General features: G+C 45.3%; 1 protein-coding gene across 1 annotated transcript in view; it reads right to left on the bottom strand.

Annotated features, from left to right (window-relative positions):
- Positions 1-2,236: 2,236 nt before the first annotated feature.
- Positions 2,237-25,788, bottom strand: part of RECK (reversion inducing cysteine rich protein with kazal motifs) — a 283,835-nt gene continuing 260,283 nt past the window's right edge. The window contains exons 20-21 of the mRNA XM_081343248.1: positions 4,269-4,424; positions 2,237-2,836 (exon numbers count right to left, since the gene is read on the bottom strand). Of these exons, the coding sequence (XP_081199374.1) occupies positions 2,621-2,836; positions 4,269-4,424 (372 nt within the window). The 3' untranslated portion in view covers positions 2,237-2,620. The remainder of the gene's footprint in view (positions 2,837-4,268; positions 4,425-25,788) is intronic.

Below are 25,788 nucleotides of genomic sequence, written 5' to 3'. Positions count from 1 at the left end.
GATCTAAGAATTTAAGAAAACATTTCTGGTTCTGTAACCTGACAATCTTGCGTATCTTTGATTCACTGAGAATCCTTTAAATGCTTTTTAAGTAAAAGGTTGCTGTTAGAATATTTTCTGTTTTAAACATTTCTTATTTTCAAATTATCCCACTTATTTTTCTGACTTACTGAGTTATACTGTTCTTATAAATACAGTTTGTTTCATATAGATAGCATTTTCAATCCTGATGGGACCTCATGTAGTGAGATTTCTTCACTGCAGCTGCCCCAAATTCAGACATTTCAGAAACAAAACTGCAACAAAACATTTATGTTGCAGCCCTGTGAGGGAAAGTGTGAACCTTGGAAAAGATGCTTATGATTATTATTCAGTATAACAAGAAAATAATCAACATAGAAGTGTACAATTTTTATGAAATTATACATTTGTAAATGAGGAATAAAATATAAAAATATTTTATTAAAATAAAAGCTTTGATATTACATTGCAAAGATTTCTTATTTGTAAGAATCAAACAAAATAATTGCCACAAATTATTGCTAACAGAAATGCTAAGATAGTTTCATTTTTTAATATTTAACAATTTGGTACAGACAGTGATATTGATACATACTTCAAAATGATGTTTAATAATACTGATAACAAAATACTAGAAAAGATCAGGTGCACAAAAAGTATAGAAGCATAATCCAGTTTATTATGTAGTAAATCTCTATTTAGCACCCTGAATAGCTTCTGTTTATGATTTGTACAAAAACAGTCCTCTTGGAGTGTAATAATATAAAATCTTTACCTAAGCATCTAGAATAATATGCAAATACTGCATTATTTAGAGCAGACATGTCAAACTCACAATGTCACGTGATATCACGCAACGTATCGGGACGGTTTTGCCATTGGCGGCAATGGGGTGGAAGCGGCTTCTGCGTGACGCGTCCAGCCCGCAGTCTGGCATTTTGACACCCCTGATTTAGAGTGATATTCACAAATATTTTAATGCTCTTTATCATATTGCTTTTCAAAGAAAATTGGTGTAAATGATATTTGTTATTTAAGCTGCATCTTTTATATATTTTAAACACAAGAATGAAAACTAATTTAAAACATGATCAATAATGGGGCAATAGTATACAGCAAATCTTTCTGTGCACAAGTAATTTTACTTCACATTCTTTGCAGAACAAGGCTCATGGCTATATTCTTTATTATGTATTTATTTCCAGTAATATGATTCTAGGATTCTACATGAAAATGTATTAACTTTTGGTACATTTATATAGTAGCAGCAGCAATATTTTTCATCAAAAACTAATTTTTAAAATGGATATTCTGAATAATATACCTCTAAACCAGGGCAGTGCTATTTCCATTGCACTGAGGGGGCATGTGATATCCAGCACCCCACCTCCAAAATAATATAAAAATAATTTTTAATCTTATAAAATATGTTTCAACTGTGAAAATTATACACAAAATATAAATGTATGCAAACATCAATGTCATCTTCAAAGAAAATGAAAACAATCATTTTAATGCAACCTTGCCTCTACAATAAGCTCTTGGTACATGCAGAGTGGATGGTTCACATACACAAACTATGCCCTGGATTAATCTTTATTAATTGACCTATTGCATGGATGAAAAATAGAAATTGGCATGGACATATACACTATGGTATCCTTGCATAGCACAGAGGAAACATACATTTTCATAATATGAGGAAATATGGCATTTATGTTTTTAATTTTTCCCTCACAATTCTAATTCTACTTAGTAACTTTCTTTGGATAAGCTAGATTTAAAATTATTATATAAGGCAGAGAGGGACTGGTAAAAATGCAACTGAGCATAGGCTTAATAAAAAATGTTTCCAAAAAGATTGCCTGACATTTGGGTGCTGAGGTGCAGTTTAAGACTTGTGACAGAAGACAACTGAAAAATATATGTTAGAGTTATACCTGTTAACAAGTGTAAATATACATTCATTTAATTTGTCCTGTTGATATTGTCAGTTTAAAATATCCAATAGTATTTAATAATTTATTGATTTAATTTATATCTTGGTTTGCACTAAAAATAGTGCTTAGGGCATCTAATGATCAAACATGGTTAAAACACTAAAACTATAATTTTAAGAAATAATTGAACACATCCATAGGAAATTATAAGACTCACAATAACAGCAAGCCATCTGACTAAAAATTATTTTCCATTTATTGAGGCCTGAAGCCATTTGAACTTTCCTTGCCAGAACATTCAAAACCTTACAGTAGATATTTCCAAACAAGCCTGACCATACAAGGCTAAAAAAAATGAGCTTGTATACAGAAGCTCCACAGTGATTTTTTTTATGCTTCCTTCATCATTGAAAAACATTTTTATAGTCAGGACTTCATTATATTGTACAGCACTGCTTATTTGCTATGTTACAAAATATTAAAGATTAAGTTAATGCCAAATAATAATCCAATTTTGTAATTAAAATGGCACAGTTGGAACTGTGTGAAGCAATCCTTGTGGGCCTACAAGTTGGTCCACAGATTATGTCATTGTTACTTCACCAGATTAGAATGTCTTTCGCAAAATAAATACTAAAGTCTACTTGAATATTTTTTTACTATGTATTACACTTGATAGCTAAAAAAAATAGCATAAGGTGCCAAAAGACCAAATAGTCTGCTAATATAACTTGACTACGGGAAGAAGACATCTTGAACGAAACCTTCACCTGGGCTGCAATAAGTGCTGAGAGAGGTACATGGGATGCTAAAGCAGGACTGTCAGAGTTGATCAGTGATTCTATCTTTTCTGCTTCTTTATTGCATGCTTCAATCTAGGAAAACATAATACTGAATTTAGTCAATAGTAAAAAGGAGGCCATTATGGAAATATGCAACTTTTGGCTTTATCTTCTAGTCTTTCAAAGTGCTTCTTTCATGTAACAGGAAATAAGTCAACTTTATTTTATACATTCAGTACAAAAGTTTTCCCTTTCCTCTGCCTTTTAGTGGCTCCATTTGCAAGCCTTGTTGACCAGATCAGCTACTCAAGCAAATAATTCATCCTCTGTGCACTCTGAGTTGTCCCTGCCAATTACAGAATAGCCATTTTTTAAAAACTTCCCCGCTACAGCAAAATTTCGTTCCCTTCCTCTCTCTCCCACTGGAATGCAAAAAACCAAAAAAGCTAAAATCTACAATGATCTAATTAGGATAGACACAATGGGAGAATTATCTCATTATTTTCAGGCCCATTATCCACCTTCCTATGTAGTCACAAGGAGAAATGAAAAAGAATGTCCACAGAAACTCCATTTATACAGGCCATTCTATGATTTTATCTCAGTTTTGGTAGGAAGAACCTCAACTGATCAATTAGGTTCCAAATATTAAGATTATTTGTGCAACACGCTAACTCCCAGTTAAGTTAAGCATGGGCGAACAGAGCCAATGTTGCTTGTTTTACACATTGCTTCTTGAATGTATCTTCTTATTTATAAAATGATGCATAGATTATATTCTTCAGTACTCCTTATCTTATACTGGTTTCATCAAAGAGATCATCACTCCAAAATTCTTTCCATAGCACTTTATATTTTTAATCATATTTTTATATTTTTGTTTTTATTTTGAATCGGTTTTTTTCCAAAGAAGAAACAAATACATTTTTCTCCTTTTGAAATTCTCCTTCTCTTTGGCATATTTATTAGAACTTTACATGCTTATTAAAGAAGTAATTTAATTCAAAAGAAATCTGATTAAATCATCCCACAAACCATTGTGGAGAAATTCTAAAAAGATTCATATTTTGTAAGACCTCGGGTCTTGTTACTAATGAAGCCTTTGATAGTGTTTCTTGGAGATTTCTGAAATAACTTTTGATTCATTATAGGAACCCTTTAAGATATTTCAAGTTGCATGTTTTATTCAATCTTTTATTCAAATGTGTGATTACTAATATGTTTTTCTCCTTTTTTACATTTATGTTATGTTACTTGTTAAGTATGTTCTGTTTCTTTCATTTTAATTTGGCTTTAGAATCTCTTATTTGTTATATTGGAAAATGTGAAAGTATTAAAATAATAAGATAAACCAGAAATATCTTTTTGACATATTTTTAGTACAAAGGTTTGCTTATTTCACAATCTAGAGAAAATCAAATTTAATATTACTGGGTCTCAGTAATAATTTTGAAGACTTGGAGAATTTAAGCTGTGCTCTGATTTTTTTTAGTAAAATTAAATGCAAAATAAATTAAAATATTACCTGAAGAGGCTTAGGATTCTGATCAACAGGAATGATAAGAATTATAAGTTCAGATTCTATGCTGAAGTATCCAAACACATCACACTGCGGTACAGAAACATGAAGACGGATCTTTTGAAGTATTTCAAGTACTGTGATTGGCTTTTGGTTGGTTATCTACAAAAAAAACCCCGCACAAATATTTTAACATTCTACAAAATTGTGTTTTTCCAGTATCCCTAGTATAGCAGTACAGTATACATATCTTATAGCATTACTTTCTGTAAAATAGAGATTCTCATAAAACATTATGAGTGTCAAGAACCCACTTCAGCCCACATCTTAGGAAAGAAAGACTCTTGGAGACAAGGTTTTCCAAGTAGGAACTTTTACTAAGAAATAGGAGATAGCAGGCATAATGGACAGGATCTGAAGATCGATATTTTTAAGCAAACCCCACCCCTCAGTTCATTCAGTCAGTTCTGGATGAGCAAAGTTCCAGGTGGTAAGCCCCTCGTGGGAAAGAAGAAAGTCCATTCGTAGCAGGATCATTTCCACCCCCTCACATTGCATCTGGAGAAACAATCCAGATTTCAGAAGCATTCCTTCCTCAGTTTCCACCCCCTTTCTTAGCTGTCTGCAAGATAAGAGGGGAATGCCTGGTAATTGGTTATATTGTGATGGATAGCAGGCAGGGGAATACACAAAAGTTACAATTAAGGAAGGAAGTGAAAGTAATAAAATCCCATGCTTGTTCCCTCTTCTTCTTCGGAATGGCAGAATCCAGGGAAGGGTGAGATTTGGGTTTTGCACAAAAGAGACAGTTAGAAATGAAATATAAATGGATTCTGACAGCCTGCCCCCCTTTAAAAATAGGAGATCCACCTGTAGAGGAAACAAAAATATAGATGTTAGCCCGGTTTGCTGGGATATTCTGTATAAAACCTCTTCAGCAACTTGGGTGCTCTAATGTGACGTTTATTGATCCACTCATTTTCTGAGGAGGGAAGGTGTTTCCAAGCTACTAAATATTGAATTGCTCTGTGGTGCTATCTAGAATCTAGGATTTCTCAAAGTGTTGTTCTCCTTCAACCATGATAGGAGCGGGGGGGGAGGGTTGGTCATAAGGGTGAGTGTTGTTCCCTTTTTAGTAAACTGCAGTGAAAGATTGGGTGTATTTGCCTAAGATTTTTGGATAGTTCTAATTCTACTGTTACTGGGTTTATGATTCTTTTAATTGGAAAAGGTCCAATATATTTAGAGTTTTTTACAGGACTGTAGGGATTTTAGGTATTTTGTGGATTAATATACCATCTCTCCTACCCTGAATGGTGTGGATTGACTCTCTTTTTGTCTCCCTGTGCTTTGTACGTGAATTGTTCGGAGAATGATCAGAGGGAGACGGCAGGCTGGGTTTCAAGCATTTATTTTGCTTCAGCTCCGGACAGCTGTCAAGCGGAGAAACCCTCGCTTTTATACAGAACTGTCAACTTTAACAACCAATCAGGGAACCGTATTCTCCCGCCTCGAGGGCGGCGACCAATGACCTACCGGCAGCTTTGACAGCTCCTGGGTGATTGCGCTTGAGCGGCTTGGTCAAGCTGACTGGCCCGCTGGATGAGGGAAGGCGTGTTTGGAAGCCGGCGTTTTGACAGCTCGGCGGCTGTCAGCTGGGCCGGCTCTGGTGCGTGCGCAAATGCTTTAGGCAGCCTTTTGACAGCTGTCACTGTCAACGGCTGCTGCTGGCTCATGCGCATGCGCGATTTCTTCCGGCAGCCTTTTGACAGCTGTCAACTGTCAACGGCTGCCGCGTTAGGGATTCCCTGGTTTAGCCTCGGGTCTGGAGGCTTCCTGAAGTAGGGGTTAACCTTGTAAATGTCAGTATGTAACACCCCTCCCCCCGATTTGAGACCCTTAACAATATTTTTAACTGAACTGTCAGAATAAACATTTTTAACAGAGTCGTTGAACGTCTGCGTGCTTCCTGCCCATTCAAAGTCCACAAGGTAGGTGGGGGGCCGTCTGGTTTTGCTGGAGTGGCGGAGGAGGGGCCCCTCCTCTTCTGCCGGTGTTCCTTCTGGAGGTGGCGAAGGTGGGGATTGTAAGTCCTGGGATGGTTGCGGTACGCCGGGGGTGTCACCGCTAGACGGTTCGGGATCCTCGGGGGGTGGGCGCAGGGGGAGGTTTCGAAGTGACCTGGGTCGGAGTTGGTCTGTATGTTTGAGGAGGACAAGTCCCCTTCCGATGTCCACCGTATAGGATAAAGGGCCAGTTTGATCCAGGATGACTCCCTGGATCCATTTATCCTTTCCCCCAAAGTCCCTGGTCCAGATGTTTTGTCCTTGGGCGAATGTCCTGGGTGGGGGTTATTTCCCTCCTCGGCCGCCGGTCTTTCTGGGTGAAGTCTGTCTAGCCTTGTCACTAGCCGGCGGCCCCAACGCAGTTCCGCGGGGGATTTCCTGGTGGTGGAGCAGGGCGTAGCGTGGTGAGCCAGGAGGAACTGTGCTAGGCGGCAGTGCCAATCTCCAGCGATGATCTTCCGGAGGGCATCTTTGGTGGCCCTCACCATGACCTCTACCAGACCATTAGATGAAGGGTGGAAGGGGGCCGACGTGGCGTGCCTAATACAGTTGTTCTTCGCAAAGATCTGAAATTCACGAGAGGTAAATTGAGGGCCGTTGTCGGAGATTAAGACATCGGGGAGGACATGTGTTGCGAAGATTCCCCTGAGAGCCTGAATGGTGGCAGCAGTTGTGCTGGAAACCGGGAGAACCTCCAACCACTTGGAATAACTGTCCACTACGATGAGAAAAACCTGTCCCTGGAAGGGGCCAGCAAAGTCAATGTGGACCCGGGACCAAGGATTCTGGGTGGTTTCCCACTTGTGAATGGGGGCCTGGGGTTGTACTGGTCGGGACTGCTGGCATAAATAGCAGCCAGCTACGTGTTTCAATGTCCTTATCGATTGCCGGCCACCAAACATAACTACGGGCCAAGGCTTTCATCTTTACGATGCCAGGGTGCCCATCGTGTAACGTGTGCAGGACTTTGAGTCTGTGCATCGGCGGCACTATCACTCTGCAGCCCCAGAGTATACAGCCTAGGTGAGAGGTCAGCTCATTCCGTCTTGTGAAATACGGTTGGAAATCAGTACCGGGGCAGATGGATTGCCAACCAGAAGATACCGACGCCAGTACCCTGCTGAGTGTTTTGTCTCTGCCGGTTGCGGCAGCGATGTCTTTTGCTGTTAGTGGGCATTCCAGGAGTTCCTGGATGGCTAAGATGTGACTAACTGGGGCTGGGGCTGGGTCTACGAAAGGTAGGGGCAGCCTGCTGAGGCCGTCTGCGTGGCACATTTGCCACCCTGGTTTGTAATTTAATTGGTAGGAATAAGCCGAGAGGAACGTTGTCCACCGCAGCATTCTTGGGGACAGAATTTGGGGAGTTTGACGGTCCCAGGTGAATAGCCCTAGCAATGGCTTATGGTCCGTGAATATAGTGAATGGCCAGCCATAAAGGTAATCGTGGAATTTTTTAATGCCCGCCATGATTGCCAGTGCCTCTTTGTCAATCTGGGCATAGTTCCTTTCAGCTTTGGAGAGAGTCCTAGAATAATAAGCAACCGGCGCCTGTGTCCCGTCACTTAGTAGGTGGCTCAAAACTGCTCTGATCCCATATGAGGACGCGTCGTATGCTATGCAGAGGGGTTTATCTTCTTTGTAATGGGAAATGGTTGCGTTGCTTGACAGCATCTGTTTAAGTTTTTTGAAACTATTGTCGTGGACTACTGTCCACTGCCAGGATGCCCCTTTGTCAAGTAACCTATGGAGAGGTTCTGCTATGGTTGCCTTCCTGGGTAGGAAGGCATGATAGAAATTCAAGAGCCCCAAGAATGCTTGGAGCTCTCTCTTGTTTTGGGGGGTCGGGGCGGCCTTGATGGCTAGGATTTTGGAATTTGTGGGGTGGATTCCCTGAGAATCTATTCTGTAGCCCAGGAATTCCGTGGAACTCCTATGGAGTATTTTTCGCATTTGAGCTTTAATGCTGCTTTACGGAATCTGGTTAGCACTTCGTGCAGTCTGGCCGCTAAAGTGCTCTCGGATTCCCCTGCGATGAGGACGTCATCGAAGTAAGGGCAAACTCCTGGGATTCCTTTCAGGGTTTTCTCCATGACTTCCTGGAAAATGCCAGGAGCCACTGAAATTCCGAATTGGAGGCGGGTCACCTTGAAAGCCCCTCAGTGTGTAACAATGGTTTGGGCATCAGCTGTTTCCCTACTGACAGGGAGCTGGAGAAACGCATGCGCCAGATCGAGTTTTGCGAAAATAGAGCCAGAGCCAATTTCTGACAGGACGTCCTTAACTGCGGGAACCGGGTAAGCGTGGGGGTTCAATGCGTGGTTGAGGGTCGCTTTATAATCCATGCAGATCCTCACGTCCCCATTAGGCTTGACAGGTGTTACTATTGGGGTTTCCCAGGTTCCACTGTCAGTGGGCTCCAGGACCCCTAGGGCGACTAGGCGGTCCAGTTCACTTTCAATCTTTTGTTTTAGGGCAAAGGGGACCCTTCTGGCTTTGATTCTGATAGGACCGACCTCAGGTTTGAGCTTGAGATCTATAGGGGGGCCTGTGTACTTGCCTAATGTCCCATCAAAAACATCAGCGAACATTTTGCAGACATTTTCCAGGGTTTGCGACTGGATGCGGTTAGTTCCTTCTAGGCGGATGCCCAGAGCCTTGAACCAGTCCAGGCCGATGAGGCTGGCCCTGGGTCCTTCGGTGATCTGAGCTAAGAGGTGCCCTTGAAACTTTTTAAATCCTACTCTCAACTTGGCCTGCCCATTTAAGCTTATGGGAGCGCCCTGAAAATCAGCAAGATTCGGGAGGGCTGTAGGGGAATGCGACGTTTACACTTTAAGCTGATTTTCTGGAGGGTGTCCCAGGATATGATAGAGACAGAGGACCCTGAGTCCACTTCCATCTCACATGGGACCCCCTGGATCTTAACACAGATCTTAATTTTGGCTTGTAGGTGATGGATGGCAAGGGGCTTCTGGCTGGAGAGAATGGATAATACGGTTTTTTGGGGTGGGCGGGAAAACTTAGTCCTACCTGACGGAATTTCCTCAAGTTCGTGGAGGGTCTCCCGGTTTTGGCTGCGACACATGGAGCGGATATGCCCGGTCTTCCCGCATCCATGGCACTTGGCGTTCCTGAATCGGCAAGTGGCTCTGGCGTGGGCCCCGCCGCAGCTGGCACACCTGGCTCTTGTGCCTGCAGGGATGTTTTTTTGGCTGGCGCCCCCTGGCTTGGTCGGTCTGCGGTTCACCTCGTGGCTGGCAGCCATTCTATTGAATCTGGGAATGATCGTGTCCACACCGGAATCGACCTCTGGGGTCTCGGTGTCTGGCTCCCTGGCCTGATAGACTGAACCACTGGGGCTGCCTCCTAATGCAGAGGAGTCTTCACAATGGCTATCTTCATACGCCATGATCTCCAGAGTGAGCTCCGCGAGATCCATCATGGGCTTAGCCACCAGCTCCCATTGAAGCCGCTCATTTTGGAGTCCAGCGAAGATCTGGTCTCTGACGCGGTCCTCCAGGTCGGGAAATTGGCATCTGCGGGCGGCATGACGAACCCCCGTGATGAATGCGGTAGGTGACTCGCCCAGTTGCTGACAACGAGCAAAGTGGAGCCACCAGTACAATTCCGACCGTCTGGGCATAAAATGCTTGCTGAGGCGTTCGGTCAGCTCAGCATATGGTATTGTGGCGACCGGGTCCGGGCTGCAGAGTCCTACAGCAATGTCATAGACGGCTGGTCCGCTGAGGCAGAGTAGTGCCGCGGCCTTGTGGCGGTCTTCCGTAATTTTGTTCACGACGAGGTACCCCTCGACCTGCCCCCAGTGCGACTCCCATCCCTCGGGGTGTCGGACGTCAAACTCTCTGATGTGTCCGAGGTTGGCCATAGTCTGGGTCCACAGTACCATTCGAGCAAATAGAAGGGTTCCCTTGCCCTCAGCCAGCGACTTCAGCAGTGACTTGAGCGGCTGGAGGGATTGGAACTCCTTATTGCCATGACTTAGTTCAGTGACTAGCTTTGTTGTACCGGTATCCCACCTTCGTTGCCAGGTGAATTGTTCGGAGAATGATCAGAGGGAGACGGCAGGCTGGGTTTCAAGCGTTTATTTTGCTTCAGCTCCGGACAGCTGTCAAGCGGAGAAACCCTCGCTTTTATAGAGAACTGTCAACTTTAACAACCAATCAGGGAACCGTATTCTCCCACCTCGAGGGCGGCAACCAATGACCTACCAGCAGCTTTGACAGCTCCCGGGCGATTGCACGGCTTGGTTGGGGAATCTGCCAGCTGACTGGCCCGCTGGATGAGGGAAGGCGTGTTTGGAAGCCGGCGTTTTGACAGCTCGGCAGCTGTCAGCTGGGCCGGCTCTGGCGCGTGCGCAAATGCTTTAGGCAGCCTTTTGACAGCTGTCACTGTCAACGCCTGCCGCTGGCTCGTGCATGTGTGTGATTTCTTCCGGCAGCCTTTTGACAGCTGTCAACTGTCAACGGCTGCCGCGTTAGGGATTCCCTGGTTTAGCCTCGGGTCTGGAGGCTTCCTGGAGTAGGGGTTAACCTTGTAAATGTCAGTATGTAACAGTATGCTTGTCTAGCTTCATCTAAAACTTTCCTAACAATTGGCAGGGTGTTTTGCAATTGTGCCATCCATTCTTTCAGTGATGGGATTTCCAGTTCGTTTGGCAATAGTTCTGACATAGGGTTGAAACTTTGACTGGTGGCTATTTGAAAAGGAGTGTAGCCTGTGCTGGAGTGGACTGCATTATTGTAAGCAACTTCTGCAAATGGGAGTAGGTCCGTCCAATTTGTTTGCTGGAAATTAATAAAGCATCTTAAATATTGCTCCAGTACTAAGTTCCCGCATTCCAATTGACCGTTCCCCTGAGAATGGTGACTAGATGTCAGTCCCTGAGTAGTTCCTAAGAGAGATAAAAATTCCTTCCAAAACTTTGATGTAAATTGCATTCCCATGTCAGGTTTGATGTGTTGGGGTGCTCCATGCAGTCTGTAAATGTGCTGCACGAATAGTTTTGCTAAGGTTTTTGCAGTGGAAATCTTTTGGCAAGGGATAAAGTGCACCTGTTTGGAAAACAAATTTGTGACCCCCCCCAGATGACAGTGTTCCTTTCTGGTAATTCCACTATAAAATCCATGGCTATTTCTTTCCAGGGGGCTGAGGGGTTCGCCACTGCTTGTAACAGTTTAGGCGACTTCCCCTGCAGCCTCTTACCGCACGTTTGGCAGCTGGCCATGTAGCTTTCTATGTCCTTTTCATGGATGGCCACCAAAATTGTCTTTTAGTTAAATGTAAAGTTTTTACAAATCCAAAATGTCCTGCTGATTTTGTATCATGGCACAATTGCATGAAATTGATCCTCTATGTGGCAGGTATGTATAACTTCTCGCCAACCCAGGGTAGTCTGTCTTTGATTATGCAAAAATGTCTATTTTTCTGGAACCATTCATCAGTTTCCAAAGACTTTTGGAATTCGATTCCAGTTTACCTATCCACCTGTGGCTTTATTTTAGCTTCGGCCCTGGTGATTACTGGTGCTGCCAGTTGTTCAGGCATAAGTGGTTTAGAGTCAGTGGCTCATGTGCTTTTATATTGGGGCATGAGAGATAATGCATCCGCCAGGAAATTCTTTCTCCCGGTAAGAGTTTGAGTGTGAAACATAATTGGTGAAAATGTTGAGATCAGCGGGCTTCCTTAGGAATGAGTTTCCTGGGGTTTTTTAGGGCTTCCAAATTTTTGTGGTCTGTCCAGACCTGGAAGGGAATTTTATTTCCTTCAAGGAAATGACGCCATGACCACCACAGAGCATCAGCTCCCTTCGGTTCTGGAGGAAACTGACTATCTGGACCCGTACCAATCGGGTTTCAGGCCTGGACACAGCACGGAGACGGCATTGGTCGCCCTGATAAATGATCTCGGGACAGAGGTTGTTCCTCTGTCCTAGTCCTACTAGATCTCTCAGCGGCTTTTGATACCATCGACCATGGTATCTTGCTGCGGCGTCTCAGGGGATTGGGAGTGGGAGGCACGGTTCTTCAGTGGTTCTCCTCCTATCTCATGGGACGTTCACAGTCAGTATTGGCAGGGGGGCAGAGGTCGAGCTCGAGGCCTCTCACTTGTGGAGTTCCTCAGGGGTCGGTCCTCTCGCCTCTCCTGTTCAACATCTACATGAAATCGCTGGGTGAGATCATTCGTGGTTTTGGAGTTGGGTATCATCAGTATGCTGATGATACCCAGCTTTTTATTTCGACCCCAAACCACCTCAGTGATGCCCTCGATGTGATGTCCTGTTGCCTGGAAGCAGTTCGGGTCTGGATGGGGAGGAACAGGCTTCAACTCAACCCTGACAAGACCGAGTGGCTGTGCGTACCGGCATCTCGGGATATTCAGAACTTTCCATCTCTTTCTATGGGGGGTGAGTTATTACCCCCCGTAGATAGGGCTCACAACTTGGGAGTCCTCCTAGATTCACAGCTTTCTTTGGAAGACCACATAATAGCTGTGACTAGGGGAGCCTTTGCCCAGGTTCTCCTGGTGCGCCAATTGCGGCCCTATCTAGACCGGGATGCCCTGCGTACGGTCACTCATGCGCTCGTGACCTCTCGTTTAGACTACTGCAATGGTGTCTACATGGGGCTGCCCTTGAAGACCACTCAGAGGCTCCAACTGGTACAGAATGCAGCCACGAGAGTTGTGTTGGGAGTCTCCCAATACTCCCATGTTACACCTCTACTCCGTGAGCTGCATTGGCTCCCAGTTGTCCTCCAGGTGAGATTCAAGGTGCTGGTAATGGTTTTCAAAGCCCTACATGGCATGGGTCCGGAGTACCTTAGGAATCACCTGCTGCCGGTGTCAACTTCCCTCCGCCCAGTGCGCTCCCACAGAGAGGGCCTCCTAAGGGTGCCACCATTCGGAGAATGCCGTGACCTATGGAACCGTTTACCGGTTGAGCTCCGGATGGCTCCCGACCTTCGCTCCTTCCGACGCGACCTAAAATTGCTGTTTGAGCAATCCGGTCTGGTCTGACGGGTTTTGTTTTAATTATTGTTTTAATGTAACTTATCTTCTGCATTTGGGCATTAGGGTTTAATTTGTTTTCAATTTCTGTATTTGTGCATTTTGATATTTATGTCACTGTTCACCGCCCTGAGTCCTTGGGGAGAAGGGCTGTATACAAATCAAATCAAATCAAATCAAATAAATAAATAAATAAATAAATAAATAAATAAATAAATAAATAAATAAGCCTCCTTTTCCCACACGGCCCAATGTTGTTCTGTCTCTGTGAGTTTCCTGGACATATATGCACACGGTTGCAATGCCCTCTCATCATTTTCCTGTAATAATATAGCTCCCACCGCCACATTTCGCGTATACATCTATTACGAAAGGTTTATCAGGGTCCAGGTGTCTCAGTATGGGTTCGGCAGAAAAAAGTCTCTTTAGCCTCTCAAATTCCACTTAACATTACTATGTCCACTTCAGGGGCTGGCTGGGTTTCACTGGAGGACCTCCCCCATTTTCAACAAGTTTGTGAGGGGCAGGGCTATTTGGGCAAATGAAGGGATGATTTGGAGGCAGAAGTTTGCAAACCCCAGGAAACTTTGCAATTGCTTCCTTGTGTGGGGTAGTGCTTATTCTAATAGTGCCCTTACTTTCTTGGGGTCCATTTCAATGCCCTGTGGGGATATGCGTAATCTATTCTTTCCTGGTGGAGTTCACATTTTGATAATTTTGCATATATGTGGGCGGCCCACAATTTTTTTAGAACTGCTCTGACTAGATTAATACGCTCCTATTTTGTCTCAGTGAATATAAGGATGTCATCTAAGTAAACCAGGACCCCCTTATATAGGTGCTTTCTTAGCACTTCATTAATTAATTGCATAAAAACTGCAGGGGCCCCTTGCAGTCCAAATGGCAGAACTTTGAATTGGTAGCAACCCATTGGACAATTGAATGCAGTCTTCCATTCATCCCCTTCCTTGATCCTAATGCGGTAGTATGCTTCTCTTAGGTCTAGTTTGGTAAAAATCATTCCTTTCGATAAGTGGGATAGGATATCCTTCATTAGGGGTAGCAGATACAGATTACTTTCACTAATTGTGTTTAGGGCATTGTAATCCATGTATAAGTGCATAGTGCCGTCTTCTTGTCCCTGAAAAAGACTGGAGCGGCCACTTTGGGTTTGGCAGGCTCAATAAATCCCCTTTCTAAATTTTTATTTATGAATCTTTCCATCTCCGCCGTCTCTTTAGGGCTCATGGAGTACAGCCTGAGGTTCAGGAGTTTTGCCCCGGGTTTGAATTCTATAGCACAGTCTGTGGGTCAGTGAGGGGGGAGCTCATCTGCCTGTTCCTCACTGAAAACTTCAGCAAGGTCCCAGTATTCTTCCAGTATTTCTGGTAACCCCTTCCCTTTCCCCACTGATGCTGTCTCCATTCCTCAGGTTTGGGGGATCCTTTGGGGTTTTAAGTTTGTATGCTCTCCCTCCAGGAAGTCGAGTTCTGCTATCCTCCAATTTACCCAGGGGTTCCATTTCTTTAACCATTCCAGCCCTAAAATCATTGGGCATTCCATGCCTGGAGTCACTACAAATGTTATGTCTTTCTCATGGGTCCCCAGGGACAGGTGAACTGGTAAGGTGGCTAGGGTAGCTGGTGTCACCCCTGCTATGGACCCATCTAACTGGCCAAAGGAGATTGGTTGCTTTAGTCTCCTCATGGAAATGCCCAAATTCCCCACTAGTGTCGGGCTAATGAGGCAGCAGGTGCAGCCACAGTCTATTAGGGCTTTTACTTTGATGGCTTCGGGCATGGAGAAAGCTAATATAGTCACTGTCATAAGGATGGTGGAATGGATCCACAGAGCTGTCCTCCGAGGTGTCCACTGCCCCTGCAGTGTAGGCTGGAGTCCCCTCCCATTCCTTGACAGGGGTTGGGGACTCTACAGCCTCTATCCCCCTCATGGCAGGTTCTTTTGGTTTGGCTGTAGACTCCTGGCCGGTGATGGGTCTCATTTGTGCTGAGGGGCTTTTGAGCGGCATTCTGCAGTGCGGTGGCCCTCTCTGCCACATTTGAAACAGCCTGTTGATTTCTTAGCCATAGCCAGTGGTTTCGCTGGCTCGCATGTTTGCTCGAGCGGCAGGCAGGCCCATGGTTTCCCTCGGCAGTGCCTCTTCAGTAGGCCTATCTTCGCCTCCTCTGCCAGGTCGTACCAGTCATCAAGGTAGTGGGGGTCTCCTCGAGGCAGGCAAGCATCATACAGGTTGTGGTTTAGGCAGTCTTCCAGGAGGATGTCTTCCAGCCAGTTCACCTTGTTGGCAATGGCCCAGAATTCTTGTGTATATTCAGCCACTGGCCGTCTGCCCTGCGTCACCATTTTGATTCTCTCCTGGGCCTTACGATCAGCCAAAGGATCCTCAAATCACCTCCTCAAGGATGACATGAACCGGTTGAAGTCACTGAGTTTGGGGCATGGGAGTCAAGCAGGTTCATCACCAAATCTGCAGCCGGTCTGTCCAGGGCTTTGTCGCTGGGGATGTCTTGTCCGTATTCTTCCATATAACTGAGGACTTGAGTTAGAAAAACCCAAAGCGTGGCAGCTCCCCCTTGAATTTTGCTTTCCAGAGGTGGGAGTCTTTGAATGGATCAGTGGTATTGCCCCCCATCCTGATCCCCGTCTGCAGGTTGGCAGGGGGTGGGTGCTGCTGAGGTGGTAGCTCTGGGTTCAGCAGATGCCCCCGGTGCTACAAGTTCCGGATCACCCCTACTGTCTCTCCAGGTGCAGCTCCAGACACTGGTGTGGCTGTGGCACTCAGGTTTCTCCTCCCTTAGTCACCCAAGGGTTTTTTTAATCAGGTCAATAGCTTTCTCTAGGATCCAGTTTGCATGTGGTGCATAATTCCCATCCTTTTTGCTGACGTACAGGGAGCGCTCCATCTCTTGCTTCCATTCGGGTTGGTGGCCGCCCTGCCTCAGGGTCACTTTCCTCAATGCCTTTTCCCACTCGCTTTTCCTTCCAATGCCCATCGACCACTGTGGTTTATGGTCGTGCTTCTCCTCCACCTCTTCCCCAGAGGAATATGATGTTTCAGCTTCCGATGGTGGGATTTCGGTCAGGGGAAAAGTTCCCTTTCCATGGGGCTTCCCTCCTTTCCTGCCTTGTTGTTAGACATTGTATTTTTTGCAAAGTCCCCCAGTAATGTTGTTCTTTCCAGGTTGACTCTTAATGCAAATCCTGTCTAATGTCAGAACCCACTTCAATCAACATCTTAGGAAAGAAAGACTCTTGGAGACAAGGTTTTCCAAGTAGGAACTTTTACTAAGAAATAGGGAGATGACAGGTATTGTTCTGTAACAGCCTGCTACCGGCCCTGCAGAAAAGGCAGGGACAACCCCTTTACAAGAAGGCAAGAGGCTGGAACTAAGCCTGCCAAATTTATTAACATAAAACAGCAAACAGAGCAAAGAGAGCAAACACGAACCATGAAACAGGAGCTATTCAAACGGTTGCCTTCAGCAAACCAGCCCTCCCACACATTCCCCTTTTAAACAGTTCAGGGTGTGGCTTCTCTCTGCCTGCTTCCGAGGTGCCCCATTGCCTTCCTCTGTTTACTCCTGATTGACTGCCTCCTGCGTCAGGCGTCCTTGAACAGGGCCAGCTGTGGGTAATCTTTATCCACGCTGTTAGGCTCACACAGCTGGGTCTGCGTCGTGACCAGATGGGAGGGGCCTGGCTGAGGGCTCTGTGGAGCCTCAATATTATTCTCAGCAAGCTCTCCAACACCCCCCTCCTCCTCCTCTGAATCATCCGACCCAACTGCCGAACCCACAGGCTGACCCTGAATCACAACACTATCCCGCACCGCAGGGCCCTTCCCCCAGGTCTGCCGATCCGGATGTGGTCGGGATGGAAATTGTTCATGAAAAGCGGACACCAAAGCAGGGGCATGAACGGCGGTTGCGCCACCACGCTCTCAACAACCTTCGCAAGAAAATGAAGGTTGGATGCGCAGACGAGAAGCAAATCTTGATATCCAACACATGCATCAACTCCTGCCAGAAGCGGGCTGTAAACTGGGCCCCCCTATCAGAGACGACTCTATCAGGGAGGCCGTGCAGCCGAAACACCTGCTGAATGAACATACGACTAGTGGTGCGGGCTGACGGTAAGCCGTGACAGGGGATGAAATGTGCCATCTTGGTCAGCATGTCCACCACCACATACACTGTTGTAAAACCAGAGGATGGGGGTAAATCCATCAGAAAGTCCATGGACACAGCCCCCAGGGTCTTTTGGGTGTCGGCAAGGGCTGCAGTAATCCAGGCGGGGCCCCTGTCGCTGACTTGGCCTGCCTGCATGGGATGCAGGAAGTGACATAGGACTGGACGTTGTGTCGGACTCGGGGCCACCAGAAGGTATGGGAGACCAGGTTCAGGGTCTTGAACAGGCCAAAATGCCCCACTGCCGGGTTATCGTGACACTGGCTGAGGATGAGTCCCCTGAGTGGCCCTCCCGGAACGTAGAGCCGGTCACGATAATACAAGAGTCCATCCGTGACCGTCCAAGGAGAATCTGGCCCCACCTTCTCCTTCCGCTGAGCCACCCACACCTCCTGCTGCTGTGCCTCCCGGATCCGAGCCCGTATATCAACTGGCTCCCACACCGCAGCAAAAGACTCAACGGGGATCACTGTCCTGGGCAGAAGCTTGTCTTCCACTCGGGAATATTCGGGCTTCCTGGACAGAGTATCCGCTCTTTGATTGTGCCCGCTAGGTATGTACCGAACTCGGAAGTCGAACCTCGCAAAGAAAAGAGACCACCGGATCTGGCGTTGGTTCAAATTCCGAGCGGTCTGCAGGCCTTCCAAATTCATATGGTCCATCCGGACCTTGATTTGAAGCCACGCTCCCTCTAGATGATGCCTCCAGGCCTCGAACGCCACTTTGATGGCTAGCAGCTCCTTCTCCCAGATTGTATAATTGCGCTCCGACGGGTTCAGTTTTCGTGAATGGTACGCGCAAGGGAAGAGGGTACCGCTGGGCGTCGTTGCCTGGAGTAACACCGCCCCAATGGCAATGTCGGAGGCGTCCGCCTCCACGACAAACAGCCGTTGCGGGTCAGGATGCTTCAAGATGGGCTCCTTCATGAAGGCTTCCTTCAAAGTCTGGAAAGCCCGTTGTTCTGGAGCGTTCCACTGGAACCGAGTCTTCTTCTGCAGAAGCCGGGTGAGGGGGGCTGTCAAGGCAGCAAACCCAGGGATGAAAGTTCGGTAATAGTTGGCGAACCCAAGAAGTCGCTGAACATCCTTCACGCGACGCGGGGGTTGCCAACTCTGCAAAGACTTAACCTTACTCGGCTCCATGGCGATGCCCTCAGGAGAAATGCGGTGACCCAGGAAATAGATGGTCACCCGGTAGAACTGGCACTTCTCCGACTTGGCAAACAGCCGATGTTCTCGGATGCTGATGGTGCACTTCACGTGACGGGGAGTAGATCAGGATGTAGTCCAAGTAGATCACAACAAACTGATCCAACAAATCCTGGAAAATGTTGTTCATGAAATGCTGAAACATGGCGGGGGCATTGGTCAGGCCAAACGGCATCACCATGTACTCAAAATGTCCATAACGAGTACCAAACGCCGTCTTCCACTCATCACCCGGCCGAACCCTGACGAGGTTGTAAGCTCCACGCAGGTCCAGATTCGTGAAGATCTTAGCCTCCCGGAGTTGGTCCAAGAGTTCGGGGATGAGGGGCAGCGGGTAACGATTGCGCACCGTGATGGCGTTGAGTTTCCTATAATCGCAGCAAAGCCGCAATTTGTCGGACTTCTTTCTAATGAAGAGCACGGGTGCAGACACTGGCGAGGACGAGGGCCGGATGAAACCGCGAGCCAAATTCTTCTCCAGAAAGTCCAGCAATGCAGCCAACTCGGGGTCCGACATGGAGTACGAACGCCCCACTGGGAGAGGCGCATCAGGGACTAAATCAATGGGGCAGTCATAGGGCCTGTGCGAGGGTAATTGATCCGCCTCTGTCTCACTGAACACATCAGCAAAGTCGGACAGTTCGGGAGGCAAGGAAACCCCTGGGGAACCCTCCACCTGGCCGGCACAGATATGGCGGGAGTGGTCCACGCACTGCAAGCTTGGGAAGATGACCAAGTTCTGTGACCAATAGATCTGTGGATCATGCGCCCGGAGCCACGCCAGTCTCAAGACCACGGGGAAATGCAGATCTGAGGTGATATAGAACTGGATGGCCTCCACATGGGAACTGATGGCCATACATAATGGTTGCGTGGCGGCCGTAATTGGCCCAGACAGGAGCACTCGACCATCGATAGTCTCCACTAACATGGGCGGATCCACCGGGCACTGGGGAACAGCCCATTTGGCCACAAATGCTGAGTCCATAAAATTTGTGGTGGCCCCAGAGTCAATTAAGGCATGGACTGGAATCCCTTCTGCCTTGCCAGGAAGGATCAGACGTGCCTCCAATATCAGATGCCGTGGAGGTCCACAGGCAGCATCGGAAAGACGTGGCTCAGTGTTGTTGTGGGACGCCCGATCTATTACACCCTCTAGATCGGGCTCGGGGCATTTCCCAACAGAAAAGTAGGGGACTTTCTTGGGGCAGACTCGGTCACTGATGCCCGCTGTCGCTTCTTTGGGCAAAAAGAAGCCAAATGTCCAGGGTCCCCGCAGTAAAAACACAACCCCCCAATCATCGTCATCTGTTCATTTCAGTCACTGATAGACGAGACCTGGCGGCACCCAGCTCCATTGGCTCCTCCCTTTGAACTGGGGTCTCAAGCACAACAGGGGCTGCAGGGGTCTGTGGGGTGGCACTGCGACTCCTTCGCTGCTGCAACCGAGCATCGATCCACAGGCAGAGATGGATCAGCCCATTCAGGTCTGAGGGAATATCCACATGGGCCAGCTCATCCAACATCTCCTCCGACAATACATCCTGGAAGGCATCCACAAGTGCAGCATCATTCCAGGCGGAATCCTGGCTAAGCAGCCGAAAATTGCTGATATAGCCCTGTAGGGGGCGTTGACCCTGCCTCAGAGCTTTCAGGCGTCGAGTAGCAGTCTGCGTCTTAATAGGGTCCTCATACATCAGACGCATATGATCAGAAAACCCCACAAAGTTGTCCAACAATGGACTAGGTTGAGCCAGCAGAGGTGTGCCCCAACGAGCTGCATCACCCGAAAGAAGGCTTAACACAAACCCCACCTTATCCCGGTCAGTGGGGAAATCAGCTGCTCTCATGCTGATAAAGAGCTGGCATTGTCCCAGGAAAGCAGGAAACTGGATTGCCAGTAAATTTATCCGGCATCGCAACTTGGCATTTTCTCCTGGGTGGGGGTGATGGTGGGGGTGCAGCATGGACCTGAGCTTGCAGTTGAGCCACCTGTGCTGCCAGCAAAGTGAGTTGCTGGGTGAGCTGGGCATTCTCAGCACGTAGCTGCTCCATAATAATAGTAAGGGGTGGGAGGCTGAAGGCAAACTGTTCTGTACCAGCCTGGTACCGGCCCTGCAGAAAAGGCAGGGACAACCCCTTTACAAGAAGGCAAGAGGCTGGAACTAAGCCTGCCAAATTTATTAACATAAAACAGCAAACAGAGCAAAGAGAGCAAACGAACCACGAACCATGAAACAGGAGCTATTCAAACGGTTGCCTTCAGCAAACCAGCCCTCCCACACATTCCCCTTTTAAACAGTTCAGGGCATGGCTTCTCTCTGCCTCCTTCCGAGATGCCCCATTGCCTTCCTCTGTTTACTCCTGATTGACTGCCTCCTGCGTCGGGCGTCCTTGAACAGGGCCAGCTGTGGGTCATCTTCATCCACGCTGTCAGGCTCACACAGCTGGGTCTGCGTCGTGACCAGATGGGAGGGGCCTGGCTAAGGGCTCTGTGGAGCCTCAATATTATTCTCAGCAAGCTCTCCAACACCCCCCTCCTCCTCCTCTGAATTGTCCGACCCAACTGCCGAACCCACAGGCTGACCCTGAATCACAACAGGTATAATAGACAGGATCTGAAGAATCCCCTCACAGATTGATATTTATAAAGTGTCCCCAAGCAAACTCCACCCCTCAGTTCATTCGATCAGTTCCGGATCAGCCAAGCTCCAGGTGGTAAGCCCCTCATGGGACAAACAGGATCATTCCCACCCCCTCACATTTCATCCAGAGAAACAATCCAGATTTCGGAAGCGTTTCTTCCTCACTTTCCACCCCCTTTCTTAGCTGTCCACAAGATAAGAGGGGAATGCCTGGTAATTGGTTATATTGTGATGGATAGCAGGCAGGAGAATACACAAAGGTTACAATTAAGGAAGGAAGTGAAAGTAATAAAATCCCATGCTTGTTCCCTCTTCTCCTTGGGAATAGCAGAATCCAGGGAAGGGTGAGATTTGGGTTTTGCTCAGAAGAGAAAGTTAGAAATGAAATATAAATTGATTCTGACAATGAGCATCTTTGAACTTTGGCTGTGCTTTTGGTATACTTGAACAAAAGTGCAAAACATTAATGGAGTTGTCTTTAACATTAGCAGAGAATGCTGCATATCATGCAAGTTTATAGCCCACTCCCTTTCTTATTTATATGAAAAGCCTCACTTGGTTAAAGCCATGATAAAATTCATAATCCCATCAGAAGACAACTGTGATTCATGCATGAGGGGCACATGACATGGATTTTGTAACTTGTTAATTAACATAATTATTTTGCATTTTAGTTTGACTTATTTCTCTCTTTTATGAGGGTTTATCAAACCACTATAGACTGGAATGTAGGAAAACTTATTATATAATTGTATGGATTGACTGATAGCTTCTAATTCCTAAACTGAAAAGATAAACTACAGAAGAATGGATGGATACTATTTCCTCATAAGAAAAAGTCTGTTAGCAAAAAACTGGTGTTTGATATTTCTCTTTGAGAACTTCAAACAATCTTTGTAGTTGATTTACTGTGCAAAGAAAAGGTTACTTTTATCCTATCCAATTAAGTTTTCTTTTGCATTTTCTTTGTTGTGTTAACTATAACAAAAAATGTAAGATGGGTCTCAAGGTTCTCCCTTTTCATAGAGAGATCTAACTTTATCAGGGTACCCTAATAAATTGCTTTTAAATGATCTTCCAACTCGGTTGCTTAATGGGAAGGTAAACCAAGGCAGAACCTAAGACCAGATTTTGCTATCTTGGGTGAGTGAAACTTTAAATGCAAGTGGAGCAAATTATACACCATATGAACAAGAAATAGACATATATGGTTGAGCAATGAAATAAAAACAGTCTGATCTGTTATTGTGGATGTGAGTTATTGGGCTAGAAAATCAAGAACGATTGAAAATACTGATTTCTAGATGAGTAAAATATTGGTTCAATTCAATTCAAATAAGCATAATTTCATTCATTTTATCAAACAAAAACAGACTGATCTATTATTATGGAGGTGAGTTATTGGTCAAAAATCAAGAATGAATAAAAATATTGATTTCTAGATCAGTAAAAGCACTGGTTCAATTCAACTCAAATATGCAACTAAGTATTATTTCATTAAGAGGGACGCGGTGGCTCAGTGGGTTAGGACGCTGAGCTTGTCGATCAGAAGGTCGGCAGTTTGGCGGGTCGAATCCTGAGTGCCGCGTAACAGAGTGAGCGCCTGTTACTTGTCCCAGCTTCTGCCAACCTAGCAGTTCGAAAGTACGTAAAAATGCAAGTAGAAAAATAGAGACCACTATGGTGGGAAGGTAACAGCGTTCCGTGCGCCTTTGGCGTCTAGTCATGCCGGCCACATGACCACGGAGACGTCCTTGGACAAGTGCTGGCTCTTCGACTTTGAAACGGAGATGAGCACCGGCCCCTAGAGTTGGAAACGACTAGCATGCATGTGCGGGGGAACCTTTACCTTTACCTATTATTTCATTAGTTTTATCCACGGAATGAATACAAATCTAAAAGTATGATTTGTCTAACTCTTTATGAATAAAGATAATTATTTAAAATGGAGAAATACTGGTGGTCATGAAAAGAGCTGAAGATGATACAGACCATTCATAGTAATGTAATCAGCCAAATTTGACAATCAGTTGGTGAGCCAGCGAGGAGATCTTCATCTCAGCCAGTTCTTTCTTGGACTTACAGATCACTATCAATGGCAAAGGGCACTTGAAAAGAATTTTGACATTGATTTTTAGCTGAGGTTTAGGAGACTGCTGTTAGTGATGCAAAAGACCTTTATAAGGAAGATTATGAATTATAAAGGGACACTAAAAGAAAGATCAAGCAGATGTCCATCCAGATGGTTTATTCAAAAGAAATTTGGTGAGTATTGATTTGTTTACTTTTCTCTCATTTCTTTAGTGAATAATGTTAAGTTAGCTATTTGACTCTGAAGAGATGGAAATCTTCTGAGTCGTAAAACTATTGATATTGTAATGAGAGGGGAAAAGCTCATTAGTTGATCCTGGATAATAAACCAGTTAGGGCCCACTGGCATGGAAAGCCATGAAGAAAGAAAAGTTTTGTTCTTCTTCCCACCCAGAGTTTAGCAAGTAATGAAAAGTTAGCCTGACTAAATGGGAAGTTATAATACAAAACACTCAGATAATTTGGATGTGATTTCTGTTCAAAATTCTTTGATGTATAAATTTTCTTGAAGCCAGCAGGATTGAGTTGAATTAAATTAAATTGAATATAAAAAGAGATAGGGCTTGTTAAAATTGTTCATCTGAAGGTACCATTGAATAAGAAATGATATTCGCTCTCATGACTGTTTTATAGGATTCTGGAAAATTAAAAAAACATTGGTATGCTCAGCTATTTTTAATTATTAGTAGCAATCCAGAATCATTCCAAAATTGTCATCAAATTGTGTAGAGTAGCAACAAAAGAAATTCTCTTCTTGTAAATCCATTTTAAACAATATTTCCTTAAAATTCCTTTACCCATGTATAATCAATTGCACAGATGCAGCTCAAAACAAAACAAAAGAAAAATTGTTCACATGTTCAGCCAGCTAACAAATTAATTTGGGCTTCTCAGCTTGGCCTAAGGCTGTGGAGATTTGGAAAATGTTGCTCATTGGCTTGCAAAAAGGTTTCCTGAAAATTGTAATGATTATTTTGCCAGCATTGGCTGAAGTATTTGTATCTGGAAGTCTGAATGGAATAAACTTGGTGGAGTACTGAGATTAGATGTCTGGTGTGAATGCATATGCTGACAAACCCCAACATTCTCCCTCCAGTTAGTGAAGAGGACTAGTTAGGCTTTTCTTACAGAAAGCAAGGAATAGTCATTGTGGGATAATTAGAAGGACAATGCAATGTGTTAGAAAAAAAAGGAATGATCTAATGAAATAGAGAGATGTTGGTACATTAAGTGCATCACAGAATTTATTTATTTATTTAGCGTATGGCTGGTCACACACAGAATTAAAAGCACTTCATATTTACAAGTTAGAACAATTAAAACAATTTGTTTTTAAAAAAGAAGCAATTATAAAACCTAAGAGGAAAACAGAAATAACATTTCAGAGTTTAATGTCGAGTTTGGAGATCCAGTCAGTAGCTGCCGTTGTTACGCAGAGGAAGTCCTTAAAATCTCCTGGGTATCTTCTATTAGTGCATTCCCTCACTATATGTTGGATAGTCTGTCGGGGAGCCCGGCAATCACATTGTGCTGAAGGTGTCTTTCCCCATTTATACAGAGAATCGGCACATACCCCATGAGTCGTTCTAATTCTATTGTATGTCACCCTTATGTGTCGGGGTAGATTAAATCCTGGAGGTATACTATTAGGATTAATATGCTCAGAAATATCTTGGGAGGTATAGCTACTCCATGCTTCCATCCATTTTTGTATAGTGCTCTGATGTTCGGCCAGCAGCTTAAGCACTGTGAGGAGTGGTGGATTTCTTGACTTTAATCGACATCTTAAGAGATCAGAGGTATAGGCATGAATGGGTAGAGAGGAGTTTAGCAGGATCTTACTATACTCCCGAATGAGAGCTTCTTGTCGTCGTAAGTGCAGGGAAAGTATGTGGCTAAGAACTGGTAGCCAGTGAATAGGTGTAGATTTTATGCACCCAGTAATTAATCTCATCGTATGGTTGAGTTGAACATCAACAAGTCTTGTATGTGAGCTGTTTATCCATACAGGTGCGCAGTATTCCGCTACAGAGTAGCAAAGCCCAAGGGCTGCGCATCGAAGAGTTGGAGCTGAGGCTCCCCAAGTTGTTCCACATAGTTTTTGCAGAATGTTGTTTCTGCTGTTAACCTTGGCAGCCATATTCTGAATATGTTTTTTAAAAGACAGGGTCCTGTCTAAGGTGACCCCCAGATATTTTGGAGTTGCCTCATATGGGAGCAATTTGTTATTTAGGTATACATTGAGTTCTTTTTTTGCCAGTTTATTATTAAGGTGGAAACAT

The sequence above is a fragment of the Vipera berus genome, assembly GCF_964194415.1.
Source record: "Vipera berus genome assembly, chromosome: Z".
NCBI classification, from domain to species: domain Eukaryota; kingdom Metazoa; phylum Chordata; class Lepidosauria; order Squamata; family Viperidae; genus Vipera; species Vipera berus.
The sequence above is the reverse complement of the archived record's forward strand: the minus strand, read 5'-3'. Positions and strand labels throughout refer to the sequence as shown.